This window comes from Cimex lectularius, unplaced genomic scaffold (assembly GCF_000648675.2).
Source record: "Cimex lectularius strain Harlan isolate CLEC.00 unplaced genomic scaffold, Clec_2.1 scaffold107, whole genome shotgun sequence".
In the NCBI taxonomy this organism is placed as follows: Eukaryota; Metazoa; Arthropoda; class Insecta; order Hemiptera; family Cimicidae; genus Cimex; species Cimex lectularius.
The window spans coordinates 967,219-990,527 of NW_019392698.1; the positions used below are offsets into that span (position 1 = coordinate 967,219).

Sequence of the window (23,309 nt, forward strand, 5' to 3'; positions counted from 1 at the left end):
GTTGAGATGGGGAGTTGGTGTCCGAGTGGATTGAAGCCACGATAGCTCAAGTGGTAGAGCAACAGTGTGTTGAGCCGAAGGTCATGGGTTCGAATCCCGCTTGTGACACTAGCTTTTTCATTTCAACCAATACCTTACATAAAGATTAATTAACTGAAAGAAGTTAATTATTCAGAAATCGTGAGATGCGGTCTGTTGTGATGTAGGTTTCAGAAAAACATTTTCTTTATCGTGCCAACGTTTCGATCTTTATTGAGATCATCTTCAGGGCCTGGGATTTACAAACATTGTTTAAATTTAACAAATACATTTAAGATGTGGAAAAGTGAATTTATATAATGCAAAATATATTTTTTATATTCAATCAAAGTATTTCTACTCACTCAAAGTGTTTGTCTTCTGTGTAATTGTGCCATTCTTGAATAATTATCGATTAACGGTCACTAATCACCACACATGAAAGAAGTTATTTGGCCAATTGGACCACAAAATATAATGAATTATTGAGTTACTTCAATATCTCCAGGACAAAATGATGTATTTTTGAGTTTCTGATATCAGTTTTTTTAGATGGATTCAAAATATGTGAAAAACAAATTAAAATGGCATTACATTAAAAAAAAGTTGATCACCAGGTCGTCTCAATGCGCCAACTTATTATATCTAATAGGGCCTGAAGATTCTGCATGAAAAATTAACATTGAAACCATTAGTTTTCCAATAAATCAGCCTGCGTAAAAATAAAAGGTCATATGTTTTATAAAAATTCATATAGTTTAAAAATGAATTGAATTTGTATTTACGCTAGGTGAAATTTACTTTTTATTTAATAGTCAAATTTCAATCTGATTTAAATGTAGATGCTACAGTCAATAAATGTTTATTTATTCAAATGGAAACAAAAGAATGGCTTACTTCTTTTTCTTAAATAAAGGCATCCCATGCTGATCGATAGAACTGGAAGGACAATGAAAATTATGGTCCAAATAATTTTCATATTTACGTACGTTTCAGCACTGCTACTTAAGTCTGGCGATGGTACAGCTTTTGGCAGGATTGGAGCTAAAACACAATTAAATAATTAATATTTGGAGAGTCAGGAATTTATTCAAGTTTCACAACTCACTCCCGTCTGAAGCCAAAGTGGTTATGTTATAAATTCCTAAATTGGATCCTGCATTATTGTAAGCAGTGACCTTAATGAAATATCTCGTTGCAGGTTGTAGATCGTTTATCGTGTAAACCCGCTCTTTAGCTTTTATATGATTCGATATTAAAATCCAATCCGACCTCCTTTCATCTCGATATTCTAACATAAAATATAGAACTTCACACCCTCCATCTCCCCAAACGTCCAACCAAATTGTTATGGCGGTGGAGTTGAATGTGAGCAATTGTGTTGCGGTAGGCTTGACAGGGGCTAAGAAAATAAAACAACCCTTTTAAATGTCTTATACATACAAAATTGTCTTTATACTATACCTGTTCCTTTTGTCGATGCGTTTACAATATCGCACGGTAAACCAGTGCCTATTTTATTGAATGCAGTAATATACAATTGGTACCGCGTTCCACACCAAAGGTTTTGAAGTATATGGAAATTTTCTTTACCCTTAATTTGTATTTCTTCCCAATCGCCATGTTCCCTCTTGTAATTAATTATATACCCTGAATATATTATTATAATATTACATATTATATGTTCTGTTGTATTAGTTCTTACTCTTCGAATGATTTACCTAATACTGGAATATCATAGTTTGATTTCATTTTCCACTTAAGATGCAAACTGTCCGTTTCCACATTTGAAATTGATAGCACGGGAGGATCCGGTGGAACTAAAAATGAAAATAATAATATAATAAATGAATTAAAACATAAAAAATATTATTTATTTATTATTCAAGGAATTAACTAAGTACTTCAAACAAGTTCGTTTTACAGCTGTTATATAATATTTTTGATCACTGATTTAATAATGCGGTAACGCAATTAATTACATAATAAAAAATAACGCAACTTATGTGTGTATAATAACAAAATAATCTTTTACAGAGACGTAGGTCTGGAGGGTAACAGGTAAAGGTGGACAAAGTGTGCAATTCCTTGGCTCTCCATAAGGAGCATGTAGGAATGCCATCTGACACGAGAATTGTTCTTGAGCACGGTAGCAAGTATCTGGGTCGCTTGTTCCAATTCTTAGAGGTTTTTTTCTAGTTAGTTCTTTTATTGCACATAGTGTTGATATTGTTGTGTACCCTAGTGTGGGTGGAGAGTGAATGTATTTATTAGCATGACTATGAAGTGCGGAATATTAAGTACCCCATCAACTAACAATTAGGTTAGTTATATAATACTAAAAAGTTAATATAAATCCTATAGCTTATATCCTCAGTGGAATAAGGATAGGCCATGTGAGGTTATCACACAGACACTTCCTTTGGGCCAAAGCCTGCTTATATGTCTAACAGGTAAAAACACGTTGCTTACAATAATTGAAGGATGCCGTTTATTGGCCATGTATTTTGCCGTGTAGAGAGCGTGTAGGAATGCTACCTGATATGAGATGCTTGAGTACCTCTCGAATTTTCCCTCCGTGACCATTTCATTTGTCGCCGAGAATCAAATAGATTACACGACATTTGAAAAATGGCAAAAAGGAGGGAAAATTCGTGAGGTGAGGCTGAGATGGGAAGTTAGTGTCCGAGCGGATCGAAGCCACGAAGTCAAGCGGTAGAGTAGCGGCGTATCAAGCTGAAGGTCGTGGGTTCGAATCCCGTTCGTGACACTTTTTTATCCCAACTAATACCTTCCATAAATATTAATTAATTGAAAAATGTTAATTGGTCAATCGGACCATGAACTGCAATGGATATGTTAAGAAAGTGGAGCATATTTATTTGTACATTTTTTAAAATTATTATGTATCTAAAATGAATATTTTATTAAAAAAAAAAATATGGTTTTCATACTTCTCACAATAACATTGTAGACTATCGAATCTTCGCCGAATTGATTTTCAATGTGACAACTATAATTTCCCCTGTCGGAAAATTGTATGTCCCTTACGAGCAATGAGCCATCTTTTTTTAACTATAACATAACGGAAATAAATTAATAGTTATGCCTCTGAAATATTGTTTATTTAAAAAATACATATTATCTTGATTTCTTCAAGTGTCACTTTGAAATAAAAAGCTAGGAAAAAGCTGATAAATAAAAAATGCATAAAAACAAAAATAAACTTGGGAATAAATTAAATGAAAGTATATTAAAAATTAGGATTTTTTTAAAATAGAAATTTTTTTTAAATTAAAACCATTTTACCAATTACTGTGCAATTATCTTACACATGGCTGCTTTTGAAACAAGTATATGCTGTAAAGTGTAAAGTAGATGTTTTAGTGATTGAATAAACAAGAAAAGCCAATTGTATCACTCCATTTAATAACAAGAAAGTGAGCAAATGTTTAAAGCATTTTCAGCAAATGTTATGTTATTACTAAAGCTTACAGACTGTATTTATGATTTATATTATTCTTAAATTTAGTAACCTTTTGATATTCGCCGTTCACCCATAAAAACCCTTGTACTGTATCTGATATGTTGCCAATTCGAGATCCCTACTGCAGCATTTCACCCTACCTTTAAGGAATTAAATAAATGAAATGAATAAATTGGAAGATAAAATAAAATTAAACACGATAAAAAATAAAAATGAAAAAGAAAGGAAAAATGTGATTTCTACTCTAAACTTGTTTGTACTTTTTGAAAGACTAACCGTCAACCGATTTGAATTGCTAGTAATCAGTTTTCCATTATTCATCCAAGAGATTTTTGGTAAAGGTATGCCGACGATTTTGCATTCGAGAGTTATGTTATGTTTCCAAGGAGTATGGTAATTACGGCTGAATGATACAATCCTGGCTGGAACTAACAAATAACAATCGAATAGTACAAAGTTGTATTATCTAGAATCTGAGTATATTGTTTGGTATATTTATATTTCATTCATATTATTTTGTTACCATACTCTTGCTCGTTGGTGTTATCGTGACAACACGGGTGCTAGATCCTTCTCCAACTTTTGTCGATGCTGTTACCCAAAATTGATACGTTATGGCATCTTGTATTTGAATAATTTCATGATGATGGATGTTCGGACTCAAGACGTGCTTGTGTGTGCCTCCCTGCAAATTTATATTTGGAAGTATTTAGAATACAATACCACTGTTCTATTATATTTGAAGACAATATTAAATATGTGTAGTATGACAACTTTACATTATTAGCGTTTGTGACAAAATTAGTTTTACGCACTTCTTTTCCATTTTCAACCATTCCCATGTAAAATGTATAACCAGATAAATCTCCGTTAAACTGTTTTGGTGGTAACCAGCTTACTAATACTTGATTGATGTTGCTCATTACTACTTTAATATCCTCAGGCGCTGTAGGAACTGAAGGATAAACAGCATAGTTTAAGTTTAACACTAGAAAGAGACTTAAATACTATATATTAAACAAATACCATCTTCAGCAGTTCGGCAAAAAATTGGAGCACTAGGTACTCCATCACCGCTTTTAGTATATGCTAAAATGGATATACTATAATTTGTAAATTTGAGAAGGCCTGTCAGTGTAGTTCTTAAGTTTAATGTTGCTTTGATATCAATGTTTGCAGTTTCTAAAATATTAAAATAATGTAAACATTAATAAAACAATTTAAAATTAACTAATTTCTAAACTACGATTATTATTTTGTTAATATAATAAAACCATTCAGTCACCGAGTATTAAATGCAAAACTACTTACCGTACCACTCTTCACACGGATAATAATTGATTTTGTATCCTTGAATATGACCATTTCTATTTTCTACACTTGGCAAATCCCACCAAATCTCCAAAGTCGTTGATGATATAGTCATGCAGTTTATTTTTTCAGGGGGTGCAGTCGGAACTGTGAATCATCATTGTTAAGATTTATCTATTATTTTAAAAATTGTACGTCAGTTACCTCCTTCCTTAGTCTGGGCCCGGACTGGTCCTGAATTAGGCCCCGGGCCCCTACTGTTGAAGGCGTTTATAACTATAGAGTAGGAAGTAAACATGGCCAAGTTGTCCAGAATAGCTTGACCCCCGTACTGTGAACCAATCTCAACAGTTTTCACCTGCATGTTGCTCGCGGTGTTTCCCATTTTAGTGTATCCTATATGGTATCCGAGTAAGTTGCCGTTCCAAAATTCTCGAGCGGGTGGTTCCCACTGGACGAACAATTCAGTCGAACTTCTTGCCTCTACTCTGATATCTTGAGGAGGACCCGATGGCACTGAAATATGCACATAAACATCGATGAATATATGGTCACTATTCATCAACATTTCACATGGTTTTATTTTGAATTATACAACAAAGGTTTACCAATAAAAAATATAATAATAATAAATACAAATCTTAATTTGCTCAAGTGCACAAACTGTTTTTTTTCTCTTTTTCTTTTCAATGCCTAAGCTTTCCTGCCTCTAGCATGGAGGAGAGAGCCTGGATATTGATGATGGTGATGATGAATGTAGAGATGGATGGCCTTCTGATTTGACAAATTGTGCCTTTGAAAAGTGAACGAACTGTATTTTGTTTTTAATTAGCAGACCCACACCTGCATATGTCATTTCTGTTGAGTTGGATAAAGTTATACTCTGGGAAAATGAAGTTTTTTCCCTTTCTGAGCCAAGATTCAGAAATAAATCCAATAATTTGATATCTGATTTTGATATTTTGTCTGTTAGACGCATTTCAAGATTTTGACACCTTCAGTGGTTTTTTTTTTGGCTTTGTTCTTTGCATATTAGCCAAAGATAATGTATTATATGCGTATTCGTTTTTTTTGGGGGGGGAAGGTATCGTGAAAAAAAGACCAGAGATGACGGCTCGAACCCACGACCACAGGGTCTACGAGCCGAGAGTCTCTCACGCTAACCACTCGGCTACCGCGGCCCCCCCACCTTCAGTGTTGGGTCTGAATATACACTATATTCTGAGATTTCCTTCATGGGGCCTGATCAAGTCGATGATGCTTAAATAATCCAGTGTAAGCTGGAATACATATGGTACCACTTGTGGATTATCAGCCAAAATGTCGAGTCTCACCATGAATATCCATCCAATATTTTTCCAAGTGTTTCAAGCGAATAATCATTATTGTTGGTGATATTTTTGGATAATTATGTTAGCTTTCAATTATGGAGGGCTTTAAAGGGGGGGTGAACCCTTGGGTCTACAGGGTGATGAACCCTCACCAAGACTGGCAAAAGCATTGCTGCAATTGGAGAGGGCCAAACTCAGAGGAGTGGTAGGACTACTAACCAGTCACTAGCATCTGAGAAAACTTCTACACAATATAGGAATATACAATGATGATCCCATTTGCAGATTATGTAATGAGGAGGAGGAAACAGCCACTCATATCATCTTTGAATGCGAAGCAACAGCTCAATGGAGGTTTAACCTAACCTAATGGAAAAGGCTTAGGGAATCACATTGCAGCAGCGACAGTCAATGACCTGATACTTCTAAGGAGAAGGATTGAGTCTATTGCAATGAACTAAGGAACTAAGAAGGTACAATAAGCCAGAAGTCTGCAGTGCCTGGGGAGCGCGAACCCCGCTTATCTTTTTTACCATACCATATTACACAGGGTGATGAACCTGTAGTTTGGTCGTTTCCAATCATTGACAAATACTTTTTAACATTTTGCCATCTTTAATGTGGGATGTGTATATTTGGATAATTTGTAAAAACTGAATTGTCAGATTTCCTTCAATGCGTTTGCAGAGTGATGAACTTAAAAGTAGTTTCTGATCATTCTGCAAAATGCAGTTTGCCATCTTCAAAGGCTGGCTTGTGTCACACTCTACACTGAAGTTACAGAAATGCCGAAACGTATCCAACAAAAAAAATCAATGAGGATAGGCAGACCAAGAAATAAGTTCATCAATCTGCAGACCACAAGAGGAAATCTTACAATAAAACCAATGTCGATATCGTACATGTTTAACAAGTCCTTTTTTAGCAATATCGAATGTTCATTCCACAAGGCATTTTAAATTTGAAACTGCTTTTTTTTTTAAATTATGTAAAATCATTTATTATGAAGTAATCCCTCTCAGATTGGAGGGCTTAAAATCCAATGTGTTGGTCATTGTGGAGGGTCAAACCACTTTATAATACTTTTCCGTATTATTCTTCTTCCACGATTAAAAATCTATGGGCTGTGCCAGGATTTGAACCCAGTACCATGGGTGTGGCAATACGAGTCAGACACCCTAACCACTTGACCACAGTGGTCCCCTTGAAATCATTACTATATTTTTAGATAAATTTTCTTATAGTGCATCTTCCATATATTTAAGATGCTTAAGCATTTGTTTAAAAATTACAGCAATATTCAAGACATCTGTGTTGAATGATGTAAGGAAAATAAAATAGGATGGAAGACAGTTTGACCCCTGGCTCCGCCCTAAAGGGAGAAGAAAAGTGGTTGTGGAAGAGTAGACTTATGAGCTTGTTTAAAAAAATAAACTGTTTCAAGGTCTGAATCCCACCTTTCCCACCACAAACTAGGAGTTGAGTTCTAGTGAAAAAAAAAAAGATCTCAAAGCTATTTGTGTGATTTACTCCTGCCGGTGCTGGCCTTTTCTATGTAAGTAACTTGATTTCAATCAGAGGTCTGTGGAACAACCCTTAGCTATTTTATTTGGACAATTTTCATTTCAATTATTATCATCGTTTACAATAATTTTGTTAAATCCCTTGCCCTTTCCTTCCGTTTTATTGTTCTTACAATGAGCAAGTTCCTTAGAGTATTTTGGTTTTTAAAACTGCGACTACAGTAACTAGTTCTATTTGCGAAGATATTGAATCGAATATAAAATTTACAGAAAAATATCAAAAACACTTTATTTTATATTACCTTCTTCCTGTGTTGTTACTTGAATGACTTCGCTTGGATCGCTGAATCCCAATTTATTTTCAGCTAAAATACGTAGGTGGTATGAAGTGGCTGGGTGAAGATTTGTGACTGTGGCCATTGTTTGAGTCCCAGGAACAACGATCTTCGATGGCTGTGCTTCCCAAGGCTCTATAAGAGGATCATATGAAATATGAAATAAAAATTCTAATTTATTGTATGTAATACGTTATAGTGATTGTGAATTTTGGTCAATATGCCTTTGCAAATTGCACATGTGCATTATAATGAAGGACGAAGGAACGATTTCCTGTCAGTTACTAAAATAAATTAATCTACCTGAAATTAATTTGTACTGAATTATATAGCTTGTGACGGGACTATTTCCAGCGTATGGTTGAGTCCAAGACAACTGGAGCGTCCTACTTTGTTGATCCACAACTCTTATGTTCTTAGGCAATTCAGGCGGTTCTGTATAAATTTTTTTAAATTATAATTTAAACTATTTTCATTTAAGAGGGTGATGTTAGTATTGCATACCCTGAACTACAAGATGGATGGTCATTTCATCATGTCCATAGGAATTTGTCGCATAACAAGATAAAACTCCTGTATCATGGCGAAATACGTGGGATATTCCTAGTTCTGAAACCATCCCTTCATCCAGCAGCTGTTCTCTTACTGAATATCTATGAACAAACATTCAATTATAAATTTTAATGTATATATATTTTTTTTTTTTTTAGTTGTTCATGTTGTATATAAATATAAACAATAGCATGAAAACTGAGCAGCAACCATTCAGTAATGGACGCTGTTTATCATTATTATTACATCAATATGATGAATGAGATGGGCTCCATCCTAAGTAAGAGACTGATGCCAAGTGTGAAGTTGTCACGAGGCCACTGATGCTTGCGGATAACAGGTTTTTGACAAAAGGTTCAGATTTTTTTTTTTAAGCTGAGGTTTTTGGGGGATTGAATAGGATTTTAAACATCCTTTCCTGGGGGGTGTCGGTGGCCGCAAGGTTTAGTCTTTGACACGGTGCTCATCACTGTAAGGTAAAGGTCCCGGGTTCGAATCCAGCGGCCTTGCATTCGAATCCGACATACTTACAAATGGGCTTTTTTTCAAAAACACCGGCACCCTCAGGGTTTATATGACCTCTGCTGTTGCGAACCCTCGTTAAAAAAAAAAAATATATATATATAAAAAGAAAAATTAAAGCTTGGATGGCAATAGGATAAATTAGATTACGAGTGAATGTTTGAAGTCAGAGCTTTATAGCACTCAGAAGAGATATAGCTAACCTAAGATAGAAGGTTTGGATGTTAGGGCGTAATAATAATAAGGAATAATAATAATAAAAAAAATAAATAAAAACAACCGGGGAGAGTTGTCAGTTTGACGAGTTCTTTGAGATTAATGGGTTTAACCGGGCACCCGGTATACTAAACCGGCATGACCTGTGAATGTTGCAGAAGTGTCGGACTTGAACGCCGGCCGTTAGCGATGAAAAAGCTAGTGTCACGAGCGGGATTCGAAACCATGACCTTCGGCTAATTTTTCATCTCGAACAAGACCTAATAGATATAGAAAAAAAAAACATCCTTTCCTCCACTGTGAACTACTTAGATCTATTGTGAAACCCCTTTAAGTTATAATTATAGTTATTGGAAAGTGTGCTTTTTCCTATAGAGCCTAAGCACTCTTCCCACACCTCTTTTGGTTTGAGAATTGCTTTACTGTGGTTTTACCGTAATCAGGCTAATGTTTCACATTCACAAAGGAAGGCGCATTCAGTCTTGATACCGCCAAGGACTAACAGTATTGTTGAAATACTGTGACAGTCCTTTGCAATGTTAGGACTGTGTTTGTCTTCAAGGAAATTTGAGATTGCCTGTAAAAAACATAAATACATCAATCTGTGGACATATTTAAGATTATTTTGCCCTGATGATCTTGAAATAGGTTGAAAGCTTGACAGTAACAACCGAATTTGTTTGTTTCTTCAAGACTATACCTTGATCTAGAGTTTTTGTCAGTGAAAAAGTGGTCGATACTTCTAAGATTGGCTGAACACGAAAATTGAGTAAAGCAGAGGAGTAAGGATGCGGCCCTGTGGGATACCTGGTAGAATAGGATGGATATGAGATAATTAAATTATCTTATGATTGTTAAGACAAGATCTTAGTATAAGGTTGCTGGTAAAATGTTATTGAGCTTCTACAATAGTTCAGAGTGCCATACCTGGTCAAAGGATAGGTGTATATTCAAGAGCACCCCGGGGCAATATTGCTTTAGATCAGGTGAGGGGGAAATAACGTCTACTATGCTATGTGCTTGTTAAACAGTTGATTGGCAACTCCAAAAGTTGAATTGAAGATTATGAATTGTGTTAATAGAAATTTACTTGAACAGGTGGATCGGTAGGAGCTTTTCCTGTATTTTGTTGATAACGGGCAAAAGGCTGATTGGTCAGAAGGTTTTTATGTTTTGGGAGCATCCTGATAGAAGAAAATTTCCAGAGGGTTGGGAAATGGGTTGTATGTAGGATGGCGTTGAATTTAGGTTAGTTGGAAAAGGATGATAGGAGTGATTGGGTCATATCCTGGGTTTTTCTTTTTGGAAGACATAAAGTTATTATCATAAATAAAATTGTATTATCACCTTGGATCAAAATCCTCTCCAACTTTTTGAGGGCCAACTTTCCACATAATTTGTATTGGATTGTCACCGAGTGCGGTGCACTGTATATGTGCTTGACCTCCTTTTTCCACATGAATCTGTTTAGACTTTTGTGGGAAATTCGCAGGCGCTGGAATATTTGCAATTCAGTATACAGTTTTGAACTGATCAATAGCCAATTTTCCAATAGTTGTCATATGAACTTACAGTTTACTTTAAGAAATATTACTTTGCTTACTCCATTCGCAATACCATTCTTTGCTTCACATAAGTAATGACCTTCGCTCTCCTTGCTTATGTGTGAAAACTCCAATGAACCATTTCTATAAAAATTTATATTTGGTTCATAAAGAAAGTCTTTGTATTCTCCTGGATGATCTCCTACAAGATTTAGCACATACCAAATTGAATATTTGTGTATTTTTCTTTTAACATGCATTATCTTTTTTAACAACTAAAATTTAATATTTTGATTCAAACTTACCCACAGCTTTGCGCCAAATAATTGCCGGCTGAGGATATCCATCTGCTTGGCAGTCTAAAGTGATGTCATAACCCAAAATTACATTTGTGTCAGATGGTTCAATTGTCCACCGTGGAGGAACTAACGAAAAAAATTAATGTTTTAGTTTAATAAAACATTTCAGCTTTAGAGAAAGTCGATGGTGAAGTAGTTACCATTAACAGTAAGTGGAACTGTGAAACTCTCAGATCCAGCTTTATTTTCTACAATACACGTGTAATTAGCACTGTGCGTTGCTGCAATTTTTTCGATAACTAATGCAGTTGAATACTCGTCTAATCTTCTTATTATTGTCCCAGACCCAATGTCATCTCTGCCGTTACGCTGCCATTTAAACGTAAACGGCAAATCTCCTTCAATAACTTGACAAGAAATAGCTGCTCTCATCCCTTCCCTTAATAAATTTGTCATTGCTTGAATAGGAAGAATTTTCGGTGGTACTAAAACAAAATGATAATTGAACATTTTAGTGCAATGGCCCTAGATTAAAGGGTACATACGTATCACTTGAACTTCAACATCACGTCGTGCAATATGTTTTTGCCTGCTTTGAGCTTGACATGTGTATGTCCCACCGTCCGTTCCTTTTTGTGCTTGCTCAATAATTAACGTTCCATTTGGGTACACTCGTTGTCGTCGATTCGTTGGTAAGATAGTTCCATCTAAAACAATCTCCCTTCAATATCGCATCACTGTCAATTTTCTGATTTGTATTATTTAAAAATTACAATTTACTTGTGTTCTGCTTAAAATATTCATTCTCTTTTATATATGTACTCCAAATGTTTACCTAAGAATAAGTCCTGGCCAGACAGAAAGTCACATAGAAAACAATGGGCTGAGTCAGCGACCAAGTCTAATAATTTTCTTAAAGAGTATAGTGAGTTTTTGGCCAGTACGAGTTCATACGATGAACCACTTCTGCTATTAGTATTGCAAAATTCAAAGAAAAAGGAAAGACGAGGTTGGGTGCAATAAGCACTAAGAAAAATTTTGATAATAGCACTGTATAATTATTAAAATATTTAACTATTTTTTAATCTTTAATCTTGGTTGCTGAGTCCAAGAGAGCTCTCCATCACTTACAAAAGCATACAGAGGAGCACCCTGGGGAACAAAATTGCAAAGCAGGAATAGAAGCATCCTTGAGCAGAGTCAAAGGGTAGCACTCCTGAGAACAACAAAAGCTTATACACAGCTACTCTTACCCTCCATGTCCTTGCTTCCGCTCCACCAATCGACATTGTCCTCCAAAGTCGGATTGCAATTTGACAGCTAAAAGATGGAAAGGAGCCAACAATGGTAAACTTGGATGGAACTTTAGAGATTGGCTACTAGATGCATAGGAAGCAGATCCAGGACTTTCTTACAGTTTGGATAGACAACTCATGGCTGGAGGAAGCTGTTAAGTACAGTAAGATCCCCTACATTTGCATACCATAGGAACTAATTTAGTAGCAAATCTCCNTTTTTTTTTACTTTTAACTTCATAGAAGGAACTTCCTTTATTTATTTCATGTAAATTATTCTTAGGGGACACCAGTCCCAGAATAAAGTTATTTTCCTTCTTCTTCTTCTTCTAATTTAGTAGCTGTGGTCCGCTGGTAAGGGGTTGTCCCTTAGGTATGGCATTTGTGGGTAAAAAAAGGGAAAGAGACTGCCTTTGTCACTTTCTGTCTTGCCAGGCCTTAAATATTTGTACAATAATTTTGTATGTAATTTTTCATTTGTTCAAGAGATCTTTTGGATAGAGTAAATATATAAAATACAGACAGAACGTTTGGAATATTTAACAAGCTTTTTTAAAAAAGTATCTCAGAGATTTGTTAAAATCTTCCTTGAAATACAAAAACGTAGGATTGTCATGACTTTAACCAATCCAATTCAACTATACAACCTGGTTACAAGTATATTACATATCTTTACCCCGTTCCCAAGTAATCGTCTCTATTGGATATCCAGCTACCGGACACTTGATTATTAAATCACTTCCAGCAACAGCGGTTAATTTGGGCATAACCCTGATAAAAGGTGGACCTAAAACAATTTTGAATAAATTAATTTTTAGTTTATATAAATTTTCTGTCTTGAATTCATTACCGTAAATGTTAATCCTTGCACTGTGTAAAATTTCTGTCACTGTGTTCTTGGCGATGCAAGAATACTCTCCACCATCTTCAACTTTTACACTCGAAATATTGACATGACTCACAACATCATCATGAATTGTGACATACTGGCCGACAAGAAACCTAAACAAATATACCGGTAGAAATATTTAGAATTTTATTTATTCCTAACTTTTTATTTTAAAAAAATTGGTCTGAAGTCAAAAATAAATCAAAGATACCAAGATACCTGGTTGAATCCGGGATGGGAAAACCATCGAGTAACCAGGTAAACTGGGGCGGTGGGTTCCCAGTCGCCACACATTTTAAAGAGATCGGAGGCCCAGGCTGTAATGTTTGTTCTGAGAATGAGTATGTCAATTCAGGACTAGCATCTAAAACAGTTTGGAATAAGTAGGATAAGAATTTCCTCTTTCCTTTTAACAGTCAATAATGTAAATATAAAACTTCACCTCCTAACTGTAATTCTGCGACAGCTTGTGCCATGTCCCAGTCATTTGATACGAAACATTGATACATGCCTTGGTCATCTTTTGATATGGATGAAATATTTAAAAGTTGATTTGTAGAAACTTTGTATTTGGAATCCGTGGTTAGAGGCTGGCCATTGTGAAACCAGAAAACTCTGGTTACTGGAAATCCGTTGGGTGTACACTGAAGAAGCGCCTCTTTGCCTACATCCACTACTTGAGTTTGTGGATGGATGTGGACTGATAAAGGAGCTGGAATAAGTCAATAATATAAAAGGTGTTCTTCAATATTTTCCTCTATATTATGCATAAACAGTATAATATAGATATAGCAGAAACAAAATTTTGAAAAAACCCTTCAAATAATAAGGCCTAAAAAAACATATTTTCATCTATAGAAATAATTAATAGTTCAACAAAAATTTGTGTGTAAATTTTTCACATCAAACTGATTACTTAAAAGATAAATGGGAAAATTACTGGATACAGACAGACTTCTGCCAAATTATGGCAGATAAAAACTGGCATTGGTCCCTGGTCCACGAGAAGGGAAAGAGCCATACTTGCCAAATTAAGCATAAGTCTTACACATGGGCACTTGCTGGTGGGAAAGAGACAGCGTCGGTGCCCATTATGTATGGAAAGATTGAGTGTTGAGCATATTTTACAATGCAGTAAACTAGAAGCATGCAGGATGAGTATGGAGCTTCTGCTGACCTATGCATGGTATTACAGCAATGCAGTGGGCACGGATTGCTGTTTCACTCATAAGGAAAACTCATAAGGTGGGGTTGAGATGGGGAGTTGATGTCCGAGTGGATCGAGGTCCACGATAGCTCAGTGGCAGAGCAGCGGCGTATCTAGCCGAAGGTCGTGGGTTCGAATCCCTCTCGTGCCATAAACTTTGTTTCATCTAAAAACCTTAATTAATTGTCATGTATTAATTGGTCAAGCTGACCACGAAAGTAGTGAATTAATGATTTAAAAATGAAGTACACTTCACTAAAGTTCTCCGTCGTCATTTCAATTGTCGTCGAGAATCCAAACCGATTACACGACATTTGAAAATGGCAAAAGGAGAGAAAACTCATGAGGTGGGGTTGAGATGGGGAGTTGTTGTCCGAGTGGATCGAGGTCCACGATAGCTCAGTGGCAGAGCAGCGGCGTATCTAGCCGAAGGTCGTGGGTTCGAATCCCTCTCGTGCCATAAACTTTGTTTCATCTCAACTAAAAACCTTAATTAATTGTTATCTATTAACGTGAAAGGAGGGTTTAAACCCGCCCTGAGGAATTCGAGGGCTCTGGGGTAAGAGTGTGTTTTGTCTGGAGAGTGAAAGTAATTTATTAGCGTGAATGGAGTTTATCCCCCTAACACCGAATCTCCCCCCTGTTTCTATTGTCATACATTTAATGTACATGCCTGTCACAGATAATGTCACTTGTGCTACTTCTTCACCAACTGTATTGTTTATTTTACAAATATATTTTCCTTTATCTTCTATCCGGGATTTTGTAATGTACAGCAAACCAGATGGGTTGACGTGAATTCGTTCATTTCCGATAACTGGCATCAGTTTTTCACTTTCTTCTCTAAACCATCTAATAAACAAATGGAAACAAGTTATTAATATCCCATCAGCATCAACTTTGTGATAGCAGAAATAATATTCTGTGGAAAAAAATTTACCGATATGTAGGAATTGGATAACCCTGAGCCAAACAGGGTAAAATGATATCCTCACCATACTTGACTTGTTTTCTGCTGTGTTTTTCTACTCTAATTCTTGGCTGTACAGCACCTTTAGGCTCTGAAACAAATCCGTAAAATCACTACACTAAAATAACACTTAAGAGTAATATTTTATGGTTTTTGCTTGTTTAATTCTATAACGCTTAACATTATTTTAAATTTTAATTAATTATTCTTTTTATCTAAGGTTTCGGTTGAGATGAAAAAGGTCATGACACTAGCTTTTTCATCTCAACCAAGACCTTAGATAAAAAGAATAATTAATTGAAATAATTAATATGACCGCTAAATACATATGGAATATTTTAAATGTAGAGAAAATTATGTGAAAATTCAGAATAATTGTAATAAACTGTAAACTTTATGCCCACAGTGAATTTGACTCAGAATAGGGCGTACACGGTTGACATAGAAACTTACTTTCGCCTATATCAGGTGTATAGAGAAAGGTTGCTTGATGTGTACCACTTGATGTGAGGTGTCGTCCATTGACTCATGTAGAGAGAATCAATAAGGACTTAAAGCAAACCCCTCAAAAACTACCCTAATTGCTTTCATCAAGAAAAGAAACATGGAAATTCAAGGCCTATACTTCTGCAATGAAATGCTGCAATTAAAAAATGAGGTTAAATACCTAGGAATAATCTTTGACAAAAAGCTAACCTGGAACCCTCACCTGCAGCATATTACAACAAAAAGTAAAATATTGGTAATGACCACAAGAAGAAACCTAGGCAAATCTTGGGGATTAAAACCTGGCTATTAGCTATACACGGCAGTAATAAGACCAAAAATAACCTATGGATCATTAATCTGTTGGAACAAAGCTCAACAAAAAGTAGCTACCCAAACATTAGGAAACATACAAAGACTAGCAACCCTATGTATCACAGGGGCAATAAGAACAACCCCTACAAATGCATTAGAAGCTCTGCAAAACCTACCTGCACTGGAAATATTGGCAGAAGGAGAGGCATACAACCATAATGTACAAAATCAGACACTCATTCTTGGAAATGGGGACTGACTATACGATTCCGAAAACATTATTTACAACATCCTATAAAGTCTCAACGGACTATAAAGGAGAGGAAGAACTCAGGAGAGTATCAGATATAATGATATGGTATACAGATGGCTCCAAAACAAATGAAAGAACCGTATCAGTTGTTTTCTGTACAAACCCAAAATATGAACATTCAAACTCATTAGGGCAGTACACGTCGGTTTTCAAGCAGAAATACATGCCATCAATGCTGGTGCCCAAGAAAATCTTAAAAGAGGATACACTAGCAAAAAAATCCTCATAAGATCTGATAGCTAAGCAACTATTAAAGCATTTGTGAGTAAAAAAATCACATCAAAATTAGTCAGTGATAGTTATTCAGATATCGTGAGATGCGGTCGAGTGTGATGTAGGTTTCAGAAAAACATTTTCTTCGTGCCAACGTTTCGATCTTTTATTGAGATCATCTTCAGGGCTCAAAGTGTTTGTCTTCTGTGTAATTGTGCCATCCTTGCGTGTCGTGTTGAGAGTGCCTTAGTCAGTGAATGCATCCAAAATCTCCAAAACCAGGGGAAATACAACGACCTGATGATGTCTTGGGTGCCAGGGCGCAAAAGAATTTTGGGTAACGAAAAAGCAGACACACTGGCCAGATCTACAAGACCATTCATAGGCCCGAATCTTTACTTGCGCTAACAAAAAACAAATACAGAATCCTTTATCACCGAATGATTCTAAATAAAACAAAAGGAGAAGTGGATAAACTCTAGCGGCGCTAGACAAAGTAAACTTATGCTAAAACAACCTTCATCAAGACTGGCAAAAGCATTGCTGCAGTTGGAAAGAGCCATATTCAGGGGAGTGATAGAACTATTAACCGGTCATGGCATCTGGCAAAACATCTACACAACATGGACATATATAACGATGATCCCATCTGCAGATTATGCAATGAGGAGGAGGAAACAGCCACCCATATCATCTTCGAATGCAAAGTAATGGCTCAATGAAGAGATAACGTACAGAAAAAAACCTAGGGAATGAAATAGTACCAACAACAATCAATGACTTCTGAGAAGAAGGATTGAGTCGATTCCGCTGAACCAGGGAACTAGCAAGATACAATAGCCAGAAGCCAGAAGGCTGCAGTGCCTGGGGGAGCACAAACCCCGCTTCCTAGTATCCTCCTCGTCCTCCTCATCATCATCATCAACGGTGAAATCCAATTTAGAGTAGGATTAACATTTTACGAGATACGTTAGACTTAAAGGAATAAAGTTGTGAAACGTTGAAGCAACCTGAAAAATGAAATATTTCGGAAAAAATGGAGAAACAGACTTTGAACAATAGGAAAGTTTTAATTCAATTAGACGTGTAGAATGACAGTATTGTCAGTTCAAGGGACACTCAGCTGGTGCAGATAATCAATATTTTTTTGTGTTAAATGGTTGGAGTAATTGAAAGTATTTATTAGTGTGAGAGGTTTAATGGCAGAATATTGACTACCCCATTGACCCCTACCTTTGATTAATTGTATAGTTAGTGTATTGAGTGATATCGAGTTTTGCTTTGAGAAACCTCATTCTGATTTCAGAATTCATAAAAAAATAATAAAGAATAAAAAATAAATAAAAAATGAAAAAATAAATAAAAAATGAAAAAATAACAAACAAGCAATGAGCTGATTTCATTTATTTTAGTGCCTGCTTAATTGTTATATTAATTAATTAAATTTAATGTTATATTTTTATTATAAGCAGTTTCTAAAGGATTTATAATTGTTCTAGTATGTCTGGGAGTCTATCTAAACGATCTAATACCAACCTGAGATTGTACAACATGCAAAGATAATTAAATTGGAATATTTAGTTTTAACTTGACTAGATTGTTTGGCTTTTTGATTTTTTTCCTTAAAATATACGAATATTATACACACCAGTGATAATAATTCTACCAGGGTAGGAACTTGCTCGTACGTCTCCGGTCAATTTGTGGACTGTTCTGCATCCATAAGTCTTGTAACCGTCACTTTGGCTGGTCCTGTACACGTACAAATCCCCGTTGCTCATGACGGCGAATTTTCCTCCTGAAACAATATTTAAATGCTGTTTAAAAACAATTACCCTATTTAGATTTCTTTGGCAGTACCGGTATCCGTGTTTGGATAAATGTTTATGACTCCTTCTTGTATCCAAGAAGTGACTATGGTAAATTCGGCTGCGTAGCTTGGCACTTGACATCTGAGAACAGCGGTGTTTCCGCTTATGACGTACTCATCAGAAACTTGGACTTCGTACTTCTGTTTGACAACTGAAAAACAAAAAAAGAACATAAACGACAATTTTAAATAAACATCATAGTCATGTACAAATAAAGAAAGCTTTGTCCGTTTAAAGGTCCCTAATCCGATCCAAATCATATCATTATAGCACTTGATTTTCCTCCATTACTCTCTTCACACATTATGTGAGAACTCTAATTGAGGGTCGATGTACTCAACATTCCGCAATCGGCCCTCTCACATTACACATTCACGAACACTCTGGATCAAGGAAAGAACAATCAATATATTATTACAGTCCTTTGCAATGTTGGGACTAAGTCGGCCTTCAAGGAAATTTGAGATCCCCTTAATTTAATTATGTCAACTGTAGACATATTGAAGATTGTTTGCCCTGATGATGACCTTATAGGTCGAAAGCTTGACAGAAACAACTTAATTTGCTTTTATTTTCAAGACCATACCATGATCTATGTTCATGAATGAAAAAGTGGTCGATATTTCTAATACTAAAAACTACACATTCACGCCAATAAATACATTCATTCGCAGAACTCACCATGGGACACAAGGCTATCAATACTACATACAATTAAACATCCTTGTTTCCTCCAAAAATCGGAACATCGGAAGAAATACAAGACCAGATATCTACGAAGTATTATGTGCTGGCCATCTGTAGTTACCAAGGTACCCGCTAGGTGCCATTACCGGTTATGGAATGATCTTGCCCTTCACTCTGTAGCCAATCAGAGTAGAACCCTTTCGTATATAAGCAGGGGCACTGCTCCACTGACTTCCCCGACTGAGTGGTCTCCCCGACGAGATCTCACTTCATACCTCGAGAATACTATATCCGACGAGCTCTCCCCAATCACTAATGGAACATCGACAACGACAACGACGACAGCAAGGGTAGTCGCAGCATTAGCCTGGATCTCGCCTTCTCAACACGGCCGACTTGGCTACACTGGCCAACTGCTGCACTCAGCTAACTGCTGCACCCGAGTCCCTTCAACCGCTGCAGAGTCAACCGACTCACGGCCCCCGGACCTCAGCCAACAGTTCCCTCGGTCATGGACCACTACCAACGGCACACACACGGTCCCGGCCTCGATTCATCATCTCAATGCTACGAAACATCACAGGCATTTCTCAGGGCCTATGTAGGTGCAGATTCTTGCAACTAGAAAAGCCGCAAGGAAGATCCTACACTAAGGAGTTACTGGCAAGGGATGTGGAGGTTAACAACCTGAAGCTGGCCAGTGAATTATAAAAAAAGAAGAGCACAATAGACAAAATAGACTCAGGTCGAGGTGCAGAAGGCCTTGTGTTAGGGATGGTTAGGGATCCAGTTGGATCAAACTCTGGAAGGGTGCCATTTTTAAAAAACACAACTTCATAAGAGTTTTAAGTACACGCTAACAAAATCCGTTATACTCAACCTGGATCACCTGGCCACACTAAAACTCACTTTCTAATTGCAGTGAAAACTACAACTTATATTAGTTTTTTCTCTCAAAATATTTGTAAGAAGAACAACGTATCTCCGCGGTGGAATCCGAAAGGCAGAAGCTTTTTTTTTAGGAAATAAATTTACACTTCTCACTCAAGTTTCACATTGCTCTCAGGTGAAATTCTTTGAGCGGATTCTACCTTCCTGTGACTTCATCTGTAGTAATCTACTTTTGTTCTTTTATCCTCGTTCGTCAGAAGCTCACGAAGAGAAACGTGGCAAGGGTGGAAATGTGATCTTGTTGTTAACTCACTGACTTTTATTTAGTGAAAATCCTGTAGATTTAATAAACTAAGATGTTTGTTTTCTGCTTACATTATTTTAAATAAATATATAAATTTTTTTAAAAATTGCAAGTATAAATTTAAACAAAATGAATTATCGAATAATTGTTAGTTCTCAAATTTTCCAGTTCATGTTTTTACATGCTCGTTACGTGTCCCATGGCATTTTAACAAAATTAAATGTAATAAGGAATGTTAGTTTAAAAAGGAACAAAAATATAAATAAAATATTTCATGCTTTATGTATGCGTCTCATTTTTTTTTACTTACTCCCTGCTTGGTGGTTTTAAAAGAACACCAAATATTAAATAGGATTGGAAACAATAATATTTATTTACAATAATAGAATATCCATTATTTCTGAAATTTGTATTGAAAAATCAAGGAAAACGCTTTTGAGAAACGGTGCTATAGTTTTCTGATTTGGCCAAAAAGAAAAAAAAATACGAACGCTTCAGCGATTGCCGCTTAATTTTGAATTTTGACTTTTCCACCACTCAGTAACTTGCCAAGTGACTTTACCCCGTTTGGCCCTCCTGCAGTTCTCCGCTCTCCTAATTCACCTGTCCAGGGCGGATTGAGCCTTTCTGCTTCAAATTCAAGAATTTGAGGTTATAAAGGCGAGTATGAGTCCATGTATTGGGTCCGCCTATTCAAGAGGTTTTTACGAGAGACTCTTTCCTGGATTTTTGTATGGAACAGCAGATTGTTCCGTCACAGAAATTACCAGAAATTATCTTGATTGTGACAGTACTGGGTTTCTTTTGGATTTATTGTGGTTATTTTTAGGGCTATAGTTGTGTTACCGACTAAGCTTTTATTATTATTATTATTAATTTTTTAGAACTTAAGCAAAAATCTGCGCCAAGCGTTATATAGATAACGGGATGATCAAAAAGAAAAAAAAATACATCGAGTTGAGAAGTTTTCCAGTGCAGGTAGTACTCCTAAATCAGAAATCATCACTTAATCACTAGCACTCCCTGACTGCAGGTCTCGGGGCCACTGTCTTTTTAGACTTCAATGATTGCTGAGAAGAGATCACATTTGTGGTTAGTGTGGAATTTTTTGTAGCTGGATTTTGCAACTTCATTTAAAAAGGGAATAAGTTCGTTATGAATGGTGAAGTTGGTAACAGAATGGGGCGTTGACGATGGATTTAAAGATTCGTGATTGTATGAGTTGTATGAAACTATGGTTGATCCCCATATTTATAGGCAGTATGTTCACATTGGCTTCTGTATTGAGTTGTATATTTTATTTTGGTGTTAAGGGAGAGTGTAGATCTTTGTCTAGTAGTCTTTTAGGTAATCGCTATCGTCGCGAAACAGAAATGTTCCAAAGTCTAGCCCCTGCTACATGGGAATGGACTCGTAGTAGATGCTCCTGGTGGGAACTTAGAGAAGAGGTTGTTCTTCTATTTGTGACCTCCGCCCAAGCACTTGCGTATGACCTTCGTTACAACCCCGGCCTCACGGGAGAAAAACCATCGAATCGTTTAGCGTTGAGGCGCTCAGACTACGCTGACGGAGTCCCTCGAATGCGTGAGAAGTGGCGGATGGGAACGGATTGTGGTGTGGTGCCTACATGAATGGCGTCCTTTATCGAAGGCAGTCTCCTCTAGGGGGCGGTTAGCAATTCCATTTTAAACAAAACCTCGGCCGGAGCGGATCCGGAAGTTCTTACGCTGGAGGAGCCCCCAATACTCTGGGAGATAGAGTGCATGGGAGACCAGGCTGATGCATTTCAGCCACCTTTAAGGTGGCCATTCACGATCACTCCAAATGGAACCGCGCCAAGCCGTACAGCTCCATTTGGAGTGCCTGAAATTTGAGGGGCATTCACGACCGCTCCACAGCCAGTCGCTCCGAACGTCAACCAGTGAATTACCTTCTCAAAAATGGATGACGATCTCTTGTGCTACTCTTCTGTTTATTTACAAATTATAAGCAAAAAATCGAAGAGAAAATGGCGTAAGAAGTGGCTCCTGAACATAAGCCGTAATACCCATATCAATTTGATGAAAGAACTTTTAGGTATACCTTGAACCCGCTGATTGGAGGAACTATTTAAGGATGGATGAAACGTCTTATTTATTCATTATATTTAGTGTTCTATTGACCAAATTACTTCTTTCAATTATTTAATCTTTTTTGTAAGGTTTTGGTTGATATGAAAAAGCTAGTGCCACGAGCGGGATCTGAATCCATGGCCTTCGGGTAAATACGCCACTGCTCTACCACTTGAGCTATCATGACTTCGATCCTCTCCGACACCAAAAAATGGCAAAAAGAGAGAAAATTCGAAAGGTTGTAGGTTGAGATGAGGAGTTGGTGCCCGAGTGGATGGAACTATCGAAGTCAGGATAGCTCAAGTGGTTAGCGCAGCGGCGTATTTACCCGAAGGCCATGGATTCGAATCCCCTCGTGACACTATTTTTTCATTTCAACCAAAACCTTACAAAAAAAAGATTAACGTCTTATTTATATTTACTCCAGCTTGTTACCCCCTTGATTAGAAAACAAAAGACAGTCATGAGAGAAATCATCACTACATGAAAGGTTGGCAACCACATTACGATTTCTCGCTACAGGGATGAACTACAAAGAACTTAAGTTCTCTACTACGATTTCTGATCATTGTTAGGGGTTATCAATACCGCATCTCTCATTGCATTTGTATCCTTTGTT

At 36.6% G+C, this 23,309-nt stretch overlaps 1 protein-coding gene across 1 annotated transcript in view; it reads right to left on the reverse strand.

The window, feature by feature from the left end:
- Positions 1-23,309, reverse strand: part of LOC106670715 (Down syndrome cell adhesion molecule-like protein Dscam2) — a 548,059-nt gene that overhangs the window by 10,042 nt on the left and 514,708 nt on the right. The window contains exons 5-31 of the mRNA XM_014401282.2: positions 18,687-18,848; positions 18,475-18,624; positions 15,470-15,590; positions 15,203-15,381; positions 13,765-14,034; positions 13,542-13,686; positions 13,284-13,435; positions 13,110-13,220; positions 11,684-11,845; positions 11,339-11,623; positions 11,145-11,264; positions 10,868-11,041; positions 10,643-10,790; positions 8,510-8,658; positions 8,309-8,440; positions 7,973-8,140; positions 5,021-5,332; positions 4,817-4,963; positions 4,532-4,687; positions 4,321-4,460; positions 4,034-4,190; positions 3,782-3,933; positions 2,973-3,093; positions 1,740-1,838; positions 1,483-1,668; positions 1,127-1,420; positions 916-1,062 (exon numbers count right to left, since the gene is read on the reverse strand). Coding sequence (XP_014256768.1) covers positions 916-1,062; positions 1,127-1,420; positions 1,483-1,668; positions 1,740-1,838; positions 2,973-3,093; positions 3,782-3,933; positions 4,034-4,190; positions 4,321-4,460; positions 4,532-4,687; positions 4,817-4,963; positions 5,021-5,332; positions 7,973-8,140; positions 8,309-8,440; positions 8,510-8,658; positions 10,643-10,790; positions 10,868-11,041; positions 11,145-11,264; positions 11,339-11,623; positions 11,684-11,845; positions 13,110-13,220; positions 13,284-13,435; positions 13,542-13,686; positions 13,765-14,034; positions 15,203-15,381; positions 15,470-15,590; positions 18,475-18,624; positions 18,687-18,848 — 4,539 coding nt within the window. The remainder of the gene's footprint in view (positions 1-915; positions 1,063-1,126; positions 1,421-1,482; positions 1,669-1,739; positions 1,839-2,972; positions 3,094-3,781; positions 3,934-4,033; positions 4,191-4,320; positions 4,461-4,531; positions 4,688-4,816; positions 4,964-5,020; positions 5,333-7,972; positions 8,141-8,308; positions 8,441-8,509; positions 8,659-10,642; positions 10,791-10,867; positions 11,042-11,144; positions 11,265-11,338; positions 11,624-11,683; positions 11,846-13,109; positions 13,221-13,283; positions 13,436-13,541; positions 13,687-13,764; positions 14,035-15,202; positions 15,382-15,469; positions 15,591-18,474; positions 18,625-18,686; positions 18,849-23,309) is intronic.